Source organism: Trichomycterus rosablanca, chromosome 20 (assembly GCF_030014385.1).
Source record: "Trichomycterus rosablanca isolate fTriRos1 chromosome 20, fTriRos1.hap1, whole genome shotgun sequence".
NCBI classification, from domain to species: Eukaryota; Metazoa; Chordata; class Actinopteri; order Siluriformes; family Trichomycteridae; genus Trichomycterus; species Trichomycterus rosablanca.
In genome coordinates, this window is record NC_086007.1 from 26,585,782 (window position 1) to 26,598,900 (window position 13,119).

The 13,119-nt window shown below is 41.2% G+C and overlaps 1 protein-coding gene across 3 annotated transcripts in view; it reads left to right on the forward strand.

The window, feature by feature from the left end:
- The window catches only part of LOC134334209 (cGMP-dependent 3',5'-cyclic phosphodiesterase), a 150,170-nt gene that overhangs the window by 128,397 nt on the left and 8,654 nt on the right, over positions 1 to 13,119 (forward strand). For all 3 annotated transcript variants that reach the window (XM_063016435.1, XM_063016436.1, XM_063016437.1), the window contains 12 exons: positions 531 to 572; positions 871 to 939; positions 1,038 to 1,168; positions 2,261 to 2,372; positions 3,059 to 3,098; positions 3,439 to 3,502; positions 5,182 to 5,263; positions 5,967 to 6,141; positions 7,094 to 7,206; positions 8,441 to 8,641; positions 8,727 to 8,797; positions 9,381 to 9,503. In XM_063016435.1, the coding sequence (XP_062872505.1) occupies positions 531 to 572; positions 871 to 939; positions 1,038 to 1,168; positions 2,261 to 2,372; positions 3,059 to 3,098; positions 3,439 to 3,502; positions 5,182 to 5,263; positions 5,967 to 6,141; positions 7,094 to 7,206; positions 8,441 to 8,641; positions 8,727 to 8,797; positions 9,381 to 9,503 (1,223 nt within the window). The remainder of the gene's footprint in view (positions 1 to 530; positions 573 to 870; positions 940 to 1,037; positions 1,169 to 2,260; positions 2,373 to 3,058; positions 3,099 to 3,438; positions 3,503 to 5,181; positions 5,264 to 5,966; positions 6,142 to 7,093; positions 7,207 to 8,440; positions 8,642 to 8,726; positions 8,798 to 9,380; positions 9,504 to 13,119) is intronic.

Below are 13,119 nucleotides of genomic sequence, written 5' to 3' on the forward strand. Positions count from 1 at the left end.
GACAGGACAAATCCTTGGCACAAATCATACATATACTAAATTAAATTAAACTAAAAGTTATAACTAGCAAAAATAATAATAATAATAAACAATTATTCTGTCCAGTCTGTAATCGAGTTCGCAGTGAGTGCAAACGTGCCAGGTTCCTGCCATATCTAGCAGGAGCAGCACTGTTGGCACAGCAGTCTCGACTTGCAGGCTCCAGCCTCGGGTGGGCAAACAGGTTCCTGTCAGAACCACCCCGGGGTAAAAACAGAAAATGTAGTTAAAATGTGAAATCATTAAGAGTAAAATGTCAGTTTTGCAGAAAGTAGCGAGAGACTCCTGCACCCCTCATTATTACAGCATAAATATATGGGAGAGCTGGCAGGTAATACAGTCAAGGGTTGTGTGGTGATCTGGCTGTTCCTGATTAGATTAAGGGTTTGCAATTGGGAATTGGAAATGACCAGGTTGAGAGATAAAGGGGGTAAAAACAAATACAATGTTAACGAATATGTAGTGCTATATAAACGTGTGTGTGTGTCCAGGTGGTTGGAGATAAAGTTCTGGAGGAGGAGCTCAGCTTCCCTGTAAGTTCCTGTATAATTTATGTGTATAATGTACATGCTTAGTGCTGATGCATGCAGTGTTGGTGCCTCACATCTCCAGGGAACCAGGTTTCATTCTGAGCTCAGATACTCAGATACCCGCTGTCATATTTTCTCCATGACTATGTTTCCTTTAAGCACTATAGTTTGGTTTCCTACCTTCTGAAGCATGTTATTAGGTATAATGTATACCCTCATTACACCAGGATATAAGTGAATGTGTGTAGGTGTGTGTAGGTGTGTGTGTTTCTCCCTTGAACTCATCCTTGCTTTTGTGCAGCTCATTTTCGGCCGTTTCGGTCAGGTAGTGGAGAAGAAAAAATCCATCACACTACAGGATGTGAGCCAGGTACGTCACACACTATATACTTACAGCAACAACTCCATATTAAAGCTCATGTTTTTTAAACAAGGCGTCCCAACATCATGTTTCTTTGTATGTTTCAGGAGGAAAGTAGGCAGTTGAGCAGTATGTTGGGGTTCGAAGCGAACTCCATGCTGTGTGTCCCCGTGGTCAGCCAGGCCACTGCCCAGGTGGTGGCGCTGGCGTGTACCTTCAACAAGAAAGGAGGACAGAAGTAAGAATGTAGATAGATAGATAGATAGATAGATAGATAGATAGATAGATAGATAGATAGATAGATAGATAGATAGATAGATTCACAGTATACTAACAAGTACCTGCATAATAATTACAACAACAATGACACGCTACAACAACAGGGCCTGTGGGTACATGTGGAGATGTAATTTGGTATACGCTGTAAAGTTGGTATAAATTGTAAAGTATAAATTATAATGAACGTAGACTCAACATGCAGATTACGAACGGCATAATAAGACTTTTATATGTGAGATTTTGTCTGACGAGATTACAACTCTTTGGGCAGTAAAGTAAACAACATGTCTGGTGGAAAAACAGGCTCTGTAAATCATCTGGTTGACACCATCCAACAGTTAAACGTGGTGGTGGTAGCATCATGCTATGGTGATGCTTCTCATTGGCAGGGACAGGAAGACAGGCAGCCAATTGCAGGATCATTTTTAAAGAAAAGCTTTTCCAGAGCGCATGCAAACTAAGACCAGGTGACCTTTCAACACGACAATGACCTGAAGCATACAGCCACAACAACACTGAATTGCCCCTAAAATGTCCTTGAGTGGGCCAGCTAGAGCCCATCTGTGGAGAGACCTGAATGGGATAAACCGCCCAAATCCAGATACAGAGCCTGTAGGGACATTCAAGAAGACTTGCAGCTGTAATTAATGTCAAGGGGCTTTAACAGAGTAGTAAGTAAAGGGTCTGAATACTTCTGTGAATGAGAGATTTGTTTAAGAAGGTGTTTTCGCTTTGTCATTCTGGGTTAAAGTGTTAATTGTGTAAATTGACGGTAAATGGTGAGTCTATACATTCAAATTCGAATCCAGAACATAATAAAGTGCAAAAACATGAAAAACACCCCCAAAAATGTGCATGACTGTTTCTATTCTGTAGCACTGGTGTATGTGAGGGTGACGGATCTATTAGATGCTGGGCTGATGGGTAGTTCCTCGTTATTCACATAAGTCTATATTATGAATAGATTCTTAAACAACTGTGTATATAACAGTAAAATATATGAACAATGTATAAAAGAAATGATCGATGTTGATCTTGTTTCGCTCTGTAGGTACTCGGCAGCAGATGAACACATGATTCAGCACTGTTTCTGTTACACCTCTACAGTGCTCACCAGCACCCTCGCCTTCCAGAAAGAACAGAAACTCAAGTTCGAGTGTCAGGTACAAAGAATGAACGAATGAGTGTTTGTTGAAAGTCATGAATGGATGAATAAATGACAGAAGGAATGATTGGATGGATGAATAAATGAATGAATAATTGATTAATGGGTGTATTAATGTAAGAATGAATGAGTGAGTGGATGGATGGTGATAGTAAATAAGAGAGTCAGTTGATGGTATTTCCTGTATCTGTAGAATGAACTATCTATGAAAACATGAACTGATGAAGTACTGAATCTCATAGGTCCTTAAAGTGCTCATCATGATTTCCCACAATCCCTGGTGAAACGGCTGAGTGCACTTCCATTATCCATTTGCACCAGCGTCTGCACTCCTATTGATTTTTATATGCATTTATCTAAAGGAAGATGCTCAACTTTACAAAATCCTTTGGCTGGTGCTTCACATACATACTTAGAACTGAACCTAGATGAAAGCAGCTTAATTCGTTTTCACTTTGCTGGCTCCGCCCACTTTTTAAAGGCCAGGTAACACCAGGTATACAAAATTTTATCACCTAGTCAGTTCGTAGTGCTGCATTGCTGGTGTCAGCTTGTAAGATATTCTACAATTTGCATCGTTTTATAGGATTATGTTTTGATTGATAAATACGAAGATCTTTTATTAAGAGCAGATTTCGTGTGGTGCTGTTGCGTATAACCTGTATTATTGTGTCTCGTATGCAGGCTCTGCTTCAGGTGGCTAAAAATCTGTTCACCCACCTCGGTGAGTTAAGCTGAAGTATTTTTACTGCTTATTCTGGGGTCTAAAGACTTAAGTTTCAAAGTGTCGGGCCTCCAGCGGGCACAGTTGGCTGTGTTTGAGGAAGGGAGGGAGGGTTGGGAGGGACGGTTGGTGGGGTTTCTCATTGCTGCTGTGAATGCGACCTCTGCTGGATCGGGGGTGCAAGGAATTGGAAGAGGGACAAATGTCCTGGTAGAAAAACATCTTGGTCTGGTTTATGGTTATGGTGTGTGTCTGACCCTGACCAGATAATTATTTACATTTTATTGTTAGAATTTGATGAGGATGTTTCCTCTAATGAGCGATTGTCTCTGTGTTCTAGATGATGTATCAGTTTTACTGCAGGAGATCATCGTGGAGGCCAGAAACCTGAGCAACGCTGAGATGTGAGTCCATGATTTTGATAGATAGATAGAGTAAGTAGAGTGTAGTGAATGTACAATGTGCATATATACAATATATAATATACGGTATGCAAAAAAGTGTGTGCAAATTGTGCATCTGGTATAATAATAATATGAGCAGTAGTGTATCTATTCTTATAAACAATATATACAGATATATAAGTTTAAATGTAGCTATAAAGATAAAGACATCATTATAGATATAATTATATACAATAGGAGCAATAATATACACCGACAGCGAGACATTAGACAGCGAGTGAACATTTTATCCTCAAAGTTGATGTTAGAAGCAGGAAAAATGGACGAGCGTGAGGATCTGAGCGAGTTTAATGAGGACCAAATTGTGATGGCAGGATTGGCTGTTTGGATATAGGGGTTAAGGATGAAGCCCTACTCCGTCTGAAGTTCAGGGTATTTCTTTCCTTGTTCCAGTGTTTCTGTGTGGAATCACACCCTGGAGACAAAAAACAGTAAATTTGGTGTTAATATAAATGTAGATTAATGTACTTTGTGTCTCCGTGTAGCCGGTTCCCTCTGTTTCAGTCAGAATTAATAGAATTATTAATATTTAATCCCATGTGAATCTGATACAGCAGTATAAAGACTCACATCAGAACCAGACTTGAGAGCGATTTTTTGGTTTTTAATCCAGTCTGTTCCACATTCTACCCACCAGCACTCTCGCACCAACATGATAAGGAGATGAAGTCTTTTGATGATGAACCCTGATGGTTTCTCCCACAGCACCACTTACATCATGTATTATTAATATTCTACCCTCTCACACACTCGAACCCTCCAGCGCTCTATTACACCAGCGCCACCCACCCGGCATCTACACGGACGTGATTGGCTATGCCTAGAACCACGTGTTTCCTTCCCAGTGGAACTGGAACCAAGAAGTTTATACAATACACATCAAAGCTCTACGTACTGTATATACAGGCTGATACAAAAGTTAGTGCACTCCTGGTCAAATTCTCTTTTTGGCTGCTCCTGTGTTTAGGGGTCAAGTTCACCTCTCGTTTGCTAGGCTTGCCCCCCAAACCCAAGCATATCTATTCAGGGTTTGAATGGAGTTGAAGTATTTACTGCTGTCAGATTCATGCTTTGTTCAGTGAGATTCATATACTGAATTCAGCTTATATACTGAAGTAAACAAAGAAATACAAAAGCGATGTGATGTACAAATTGTTTTGCACTTTTAAGATTCCATGTTTTGTTTAGATTGTAATTGTGCAGAGTACTAGAACAGAGCCAATGAAATGTGGTAGCATCTAACCAGAAGATTAGAACCAGCTAGAGCTTAATTACATATAATACAGTAAAGTGCAGAAGTGACCAGATAAGTGAATTAAAGAGACATAAGTTTAAGAATATTAAACAGATAATGCAGATTGTACAGCGGATAGACTCGTATATAATTACAGAGTGATGAAAGGTGAATAAAAGTGGCTAAATAAATGGGTAATGAATGAAAATAAATAAAGTAGAGTATATAAGTATAGCAGATATACATTATATAGATTATACAGATATATACATTATTGTTTGTGCTGGTGTAAATGGTGCAGTAGTGCCATGTGCAAATTTGCAAATACTGATGGTATATTTCACAGAATACCATGTTTTTGTCTGTTTGCTCTCTTCTTTTTTAGTTGTTCGGTGTTTCTGTTGGACCGTATGAGCCATGAACTGGTGGCTAAAGTGTTTGATGGAGGAGTGGTGAATGATGACGAGGTAAATTGTAATTGTGTGTGTGGGTAGAATTATATATTTATATGATTTAGAATTTAGTCATTCCCTGTTACAATTCCGCCACCCCATGCTGGCTGAGGAGAGCCTCAGGCTATCACCCACCCCCTCCAAACCTGTGTAAAGTCGTTGGCGGAGAGTCACATGACGGGTTACCTGTCTGACCTTACGCCCCTCAGACACGTCCAATTGTGTTTACTGAGCAGCCGGGACTCGAACTTAGAAGCTCAAATTAGTTAGCATATTAACCTACCGCACTAACTTATTGTGCGCTTTGATGACTTTGACTTTATAAAAGGGGGGGGAATTTAAAATAGAATAGATTTTTTCGCTGCAACGAGACGCTGCTCCCACCTAGTGGTGATTGGGGACAATAACACCCGAAGAGTATTGGAAAGTTAATTGCTCTTGTAACAATCTCCAATTATTTATTCTTTCTGTGCAGTCCGGTAATAAATGACCGGTCCGTGACCCGTGGTTGAGATCTGAGTTTGAATGTCAGTTGTGCTAATGACCAGCCGGGTGTCTACCGGATTGTCTACGGCTCTCCTCAGTTGGAGGTGGGGGCGACAGCCACAAGGTTGTAATTGGATCTGCCTAGATTAAGTAAGGATGGATGGATGGGAGTAATTGTATATCATCATTATTGTGTGTTCATGTGTTTGTTTCTGTTCCTGATCCTAAACAGAAGGAGTTCCGCATCCCAGCGGATCAGGGAATCGCCGGGCACGTCGCCACCACGGGCAAGATCCTCAACATTAAGGATGCGTACTCACACCCGCTGTTCTACCGCGGTGTGGATGACAGTACGGGGTTTCGAACCCGCAACATCCTCTGTTTCCCCATCAAGGATGAAAACGGAGGTATGAAACATAATGTTTACTAGAAACAATTATGACAAAGTTTCTTTTTATTTCTCTTAAAAAAATAAAATAAAATACTGTATATGTGATTATATTTTATTCATGTAAATAATGAACGCCCTTTTATTTCTGAGGTAGGTACAAACTATGCGAAACAATTTTGAATTAAGCCCAATTTGGCTGAAAAAAGCCGAATCTGGCAACCAGAAAGTGAATATCGATTCATTTTACATGTCAGATCGATTTGAATCGTGGAATTTTTTAATCGGTTATTAACCGTCTTGTGGTGCATCGTTACATCCCTAATATTTACTGATTTAAAAGCGTTTTGCTCACCCAGGTTTCACTTAGCTGTTTATTAGTTATATTTTATCTTGTTCTATTACTTTTATGAGTCTCTGCAGTGGAGACACATCTAACACCTCTCGAATTTACATAAAAATCGGTCCTGATATTAAAATAAACTGGTAGTTATGCTCAATTTTGGCTCAATATTAGCATTAAGAGTGTAAACGAGTTTCTTTTAATCAGGCGTATATACACAGATTTCGTCTGTGTGGGTGTGTTATCGTCTAGAACGTCTGAGAGACGTTTGAGGACAGGCTGAAGAGATTCCAGCTGTTTGTGGTTGAGATATTTAGGATGATTTTAATGCCATCACATTAACCGGAGTGTTTGCACTGATTTGGATGAAGTCAGTGTGTGTTCGTGTAGTTTGACGAGACTCCTGCTGTTTCTACTTGTGTTTGAATACTCAGTAATTACCCTCCAGGCTTTTAAAAGTATGTTTCTTCATGTAGAAACTCATTACGCTTTGTCTTTAAACTCAAATTAAGGATATATGCCGACAGGAAGCTGATTTGACCGTGAACGGTTTCACCTGCGTTCCAGCAGCCCCCACTTCCAGTTCTGATCTGTATTAATAACATCCTCTCTTCATCTCCTTCCTCAGATGTGATCGGGGTTGCCGAGCTGGTGAATAAGACTAACGGGCCATGGTTCAACAGATTTGATGAGGATCTGGCAACCGCTTTCTCCATCTACTGCGGGATCAGCATCGCCCATGTAAGCAAGATGAAGCACAGAGGAACCAATTATTCCATCTTAATTATCTATCGAGCATTCGAGCACGAGGAAAATCAGTCAGAACAGGTTTCTGAGGGCACGGGGAACGATTCCTCCGCAACAAGTATTCACTTTTAATCATGAATAAAGAAATTAATCATAGAAAAATGTATTAAATTATTTAGAGACCCAAAAATACAAGCGTGAGTGCTAATAATTTGCTCTTTGGGGTTTCATTTTGACCGTCTCCTCCCTCCATTTACAAATCCTTACACATTTCCATAGGATTAAAGTCTGGAGATCGACTGGACCAAGCAGAAACCATCCTGGAGTTCTTGTGACTGCATGTTTGGTCTTATATGAATATATATCTTCATATATATCTTATATGAAACGGTCCATGGTCCAGAAAAGGTTGGGGGCCGCTGCATTAGACCACTGCACCACTGGAGTTTGGTCATCTTGTTAAAACGTCCGGATTTAGTTGCTCGTTCTATGAGATAAAATTCTCCCCAGATGTGTCCCCATACTTTTACTTTATTCCATTTCCTTTGGTGATGTGTAGTGCTTCAGCAGCATTGGTAAAGACAACTGCAGCTCCATATTATGATGCTCCCACCACTGTACCAAATGAGATTCTAAGAAACGTTGTATAAAATTTAGGAGAAAGGGGGCAAGGGGAGGCATTTAGGGGTTTAGGGCCTTGCTCAAGGGCCCAACAGTGTCAGCCTGGCGATGGCATGGCTTGAACCAGCAACCTTCCAATTACTAGTCCGATACCTTAACCATTGAGCTTCCATTTACCTTCCTCTTTACCTACCTCTGGGTGGATTTGATATTTAAAAGTTTCCCATGATTTCATTCAGAAGAATAAAGCCACGCCACAGGTACGCTTTAAAAGCATTTTACTCAGGTGTAGCAAGTAACTTTGATAAGGGGCAGGGAATGCTTTGAAGTGCAGATCAAAAAGAACTGCCTCCACCACCCCCTGTTGGCCCATATAGGTATGACAGGTGGGTCAATACAAGCACAACTTAAATGTATTCATTTGTCCCTTGTATTTGACATACACTTTTTTGTTAATACGTATCAGTCAGGTATAAATAGGTAGCACATGATGACATGTATGAACTGGTAAGGACAGGTATAGACAGGTATGAACTGGTTCGGACAGGTAAGGAATCTAAACAACGCATTGTTGTTTTGTTTTTGTCCCTGTGTCGTTCCTCTGTAGTCCCTGCTGTATAAGAAGGTGCACGAGGCTCAGTTCCGCAGTCACCTGGCCAACGAGATGATGATGTACCACATGAAAGTCTCGGAGGAAGAAGGGACCCGACTGCTGGTGCGCGGCATCGAACCCGTACAGGCCCTGCACCCCGACTTCTCCCAGTTCACCTACACGCCCCGCTCTCTACCCGACGACACCACGCCCATGGTGAGACAGACAGAGTGTGTGTTTATGATTCGATTGTTCGCTGGTTGTTCTGGTTTCATCGTTCTCTGTGTTGATGTGTCTGTAGGGTATACTGAGCATGTTCGAGGACATGGGATTTATAAACACCTATAAGATCGACCTGCACACTCTGGCCAGGTAAACCCACCGCAATGTCCATCAGGCTCAGACCTGTGTTACTGTGTCTCAGTCTGGGAGCTCACTGTCCAGCCAAAAATACAACAAATTCACTGTGAAAATGCTTTTTTTTTAAATTATTATTTCTTTATTACTCTGCAGTTTTAAAGGCAAACAGATTGGGGGCAAATACTTTTTCACTCAAGAATCATCTATTTCAGGGTTTTTCAAACCTTTCAAGACTCCACAAGGGGGCGTTCGCGTACAAGTTGATTTAATTATTATTATTTTTCTCTGTGACCCATTTCTTTTGGCTCGCGACCCTGATCTATTTGATGGATGCATAAATAGTGGTAACAACACACACACCAGTCTTTGAGAACATGTTAAAGCTCGTTTCAAAACGTTGTTTAATAGTATCAAACTGGAGGAGGTACAAAGTCTCTGGGACTCAACCGAACCACAATAAAACTCCACATAAATAACCAGGAGCAGATTAGATTTTCCTCGTTTATGCCACTTTTACATTGTGTTACACTGTGTGTGATGTGAACACACTGAATATTGTGTGTGTGTATGTGTGTGTGTGTGTGTGTGTGTGTAGGTTCTGTTTGATGGTGAAGAAAGGTTACAGGGATCCTCCGTACCATAACTGGATGCACGCGTTCTCTGTTTCACACTTCTGTTACCTGCTCTACAAGAACCTGGAACTCAGCAACTACCTCGAGTACTAACACACACACACACACACACACTCTCTCTCTCTGTCATACATATATACACACACACACACACTCATACACATACACCACACATGTATATATACATTCATACACACACACAAACACACTTTCTATCTCTCTCATACATACACACTCAAACATTTATGCACACATATATACAGTGTATCACAAAAGTGAGTACACCCCTCACATTTCTGCAAATATTTTATTATATCTATTCATGGGACAACACTATAGAAATAAAACTTGGATATAACTTAGAGTAGTCAGTGTACAACTTGTATAGCAGTGTAGATTTACTGTCTTCTGAAAATAACTCAACACACAGCCATTAATGTCTAAATGGCTGGCAACATAAGTGAGTACACCCCACAGTGAACATGTCCAAATTGTGCCCAAAGTGTCAATATTTTGTGTGACCACCATTATTATCCAGCACTGCCTTAACCCTCCTGGGCATGGAATTCACCAGAGCTGCACAGGTTGCTACTGGAATCCTCTTCCACTCCTTCATGATGACATCACGGAGCTGGTGGATGTTAGACACCTTGAACTCCTCCACCTTCCACTTGAGGATGCGCCACAGGTGCTCAATTGGGTTTAGTCCATCACCTTTACCTTCAGCTTCCTCAGCAAGGCAGTTGTCATCTTGGAGGTTGTGTTTGGGGTCGTTGTCCTGTTGGAAAACTGCCATGAGGCCCAGTTTTCGAAGGGAGGGGATCATGCTCTGTTTCAGAATGTCACAGTACATGTTGGAATTCATGTTTCCCTCAATGAACTGCAGCTCCCCAGTGCCAGCAACACTCATGCAGCCCAAGACCATGATGCTACCACCACCATGCTTGACTGTAGGCAAGATACAGTTGTCTTGGTACTTCTCACCAGGGCGCCGCCACACATGCTGGACACCATCTGAGCCAAACAAGTTTATCTTGGTCTCGTCAGACCACAGGGCATTCCAGTAATCCATGTTCTTGGACTGCTTGTCTTCAGCAAACTGTTTGCGGGCTTTCTTGTGCGTCAGCTTCCTTCTGGGATGACGACCATGCAGACCGAGTTGATGCAGTGTGCGGCGTATGGTCTGAGCACTGACAGGCTGACCTCCCACGTCTTCAACCTCTGCAGCAATGCTGGCAGCACTCATGTGTCTATTTTTTAAAGCCAAACTCTGGATATGACGTCGAACACGTGGACTCAACTTCTTTGGTCGACCCTGGCGAAGCCTGTTCCGAGTGGAACCTGTCCTGGAAAACCGCTGTATGACCTTGGCCACCATGCTGTAGCTCAGTTTCAGGGTGTTAGCAATCTTCTTATAGCCCAGGCCATCTTTGTGGAGAGCAACAATTCTATTTCTCACATCCTCAGAGAGTTTTTTGCCATGAGGTGCCATGTTGAATATCCAGTGGCCAGTATGAGAGAATTGTACCCAAAACACCAAATTTAACAGCCCTGCTCCCCATTTACACCTGGGACCTTGACACATGACACCAGGGAGGGACAACGACACATTTGGGCACAATTTGGACATGTTCACTGTGGGGTGTACTCACTTATGTTGCCAGCTATTTAGACATGAATGGCTGTGTGTTGAGTTATTTTCAGAAGACAGTAAATCTACACTGCTATACAAGCTGTACACTGACTACTCTAAGTTATATCCAAGTTTCATGTCTATAGTGTTGTCCCATGAAAAGATATAATGAAATATTTGCAGAAATGTGAGGGGTGTACTCACTTTTGTGATACACTGTACATTCATACACAGACACACTTATACACACTCATATACACCCGTACACATAAATACACACACTCATACACACCCGTACACATAAATACACACACTCATACACACCCGTACACATAAATACACACACTCATACACACTCGTACACATAAATACACACAGACACACACACACACTCATACACTTGCACGTATATACACATATACATACATACACACATACACATACTGTATATGCAAACATATATACATTCATACACAGATATACACACTCACACAGATACACACACACACACACACACACACACTCATACACACACATATATACATTTATACACAGATATACACATACACACGATGTACACATCGATGCACACATATATACAGTACGTTCATACACATACTGCATATACACACACACACATACACTCACATAGACACACACAGACACACATACACACTCTCTCTCATGCATGTATACACACATACACACTCGTACACATACATGCACACATATACTTCATACACACACACACACATATACACTCACATAGACCCACACACTCTCTCTCATGCATGTATACACACATACACACTCGTGTACATAAATGCACAAATATATACATACACAGATATACACACTCACATATATATACATCACACACACACACTCTCATACATATATACACTAATACACACTCATACACATAAATATGCACAAAAAGGACAGTTGTAACCTAGCGGTTAAGGTATTGACTGGACTAGTAATCGAAAGGTCACTGGTTCAAGTCCCACCACTGCAAGGTCATAATACGTCATAATAGAAACATCATAGAAGGCGTGTACACAGACTTATAGTGGATCTGGCAACTCTCACTACAGTTGAAATACAATAATTCACAGCTCGACTCTTTCATACAGGGAATAACTTCCATCTACAATGTGTTTCTTTAATGAGGCAATTTTATGTTCAGCATCACCTCACAAAGCTACTTCATTAAGTTCCACTGAGCGATGAGACCAGTGGAGCACGTAGAACCATCTCCCACACTACCACTACTTCTAGTATGACACCTCTGGTTTTAGTTATAACCTTATATATATATATATATATATATATATATATATATATATATACGTATATATATACAGTGTATCACAAAAGTGAGTACACCCCTCACATTTCTGCAGATATTTAAGTATATCTTTTCATGGGACAACACTGACAAAATGACACTTTGACACAATGAAAAGTAGTCTGTGTGCAGCTTATATAACAGTGTAAATTTATTCTTCCCTCAAAATAACTCAATATACAGCCATTAATGTCTAAACCACCGGCAACAAAAGTGAGTACACCCCTTAGTGAAAGTTCCTGAAGTGTCAATATTTTGTGTGGCCACCATTATTTCCCAGAACTGCCTTAACTCTCCTGGGCATGGAGTTTACCAGAGCTTCACAGGTTGCCACTGGAATGCTTTTCCACTCCTCCATGACGATATCACGGAGCTGGTGGATATTCGAGACTTTGCGCTCCTCCACCTTCCGCTTGAGGATGCCCCAAAGATGTTCTATTGGGTTTAGGTCTGGAGACATGCTTGGCCAGTCCATCACCTTTACCCTCAGCCTCTTCAATAAAGCAGTGGTCGTCTTAGAGGTGTGTTTGGGGTCATTATCATGCTGGAACACTGCCCTGCGACCCAGTTTCCGGAGGGAGGGGATCATGCTCTGCTTCAGTATTTCACAGTACATATTGGAGTTCATGTGTCCCTCAATGAAATGTAACTCCCCAACACCTGCTGCACTCATGCAGCCCCAGACCATGGCATTCCCACCACCATGCTTGACTGTAGG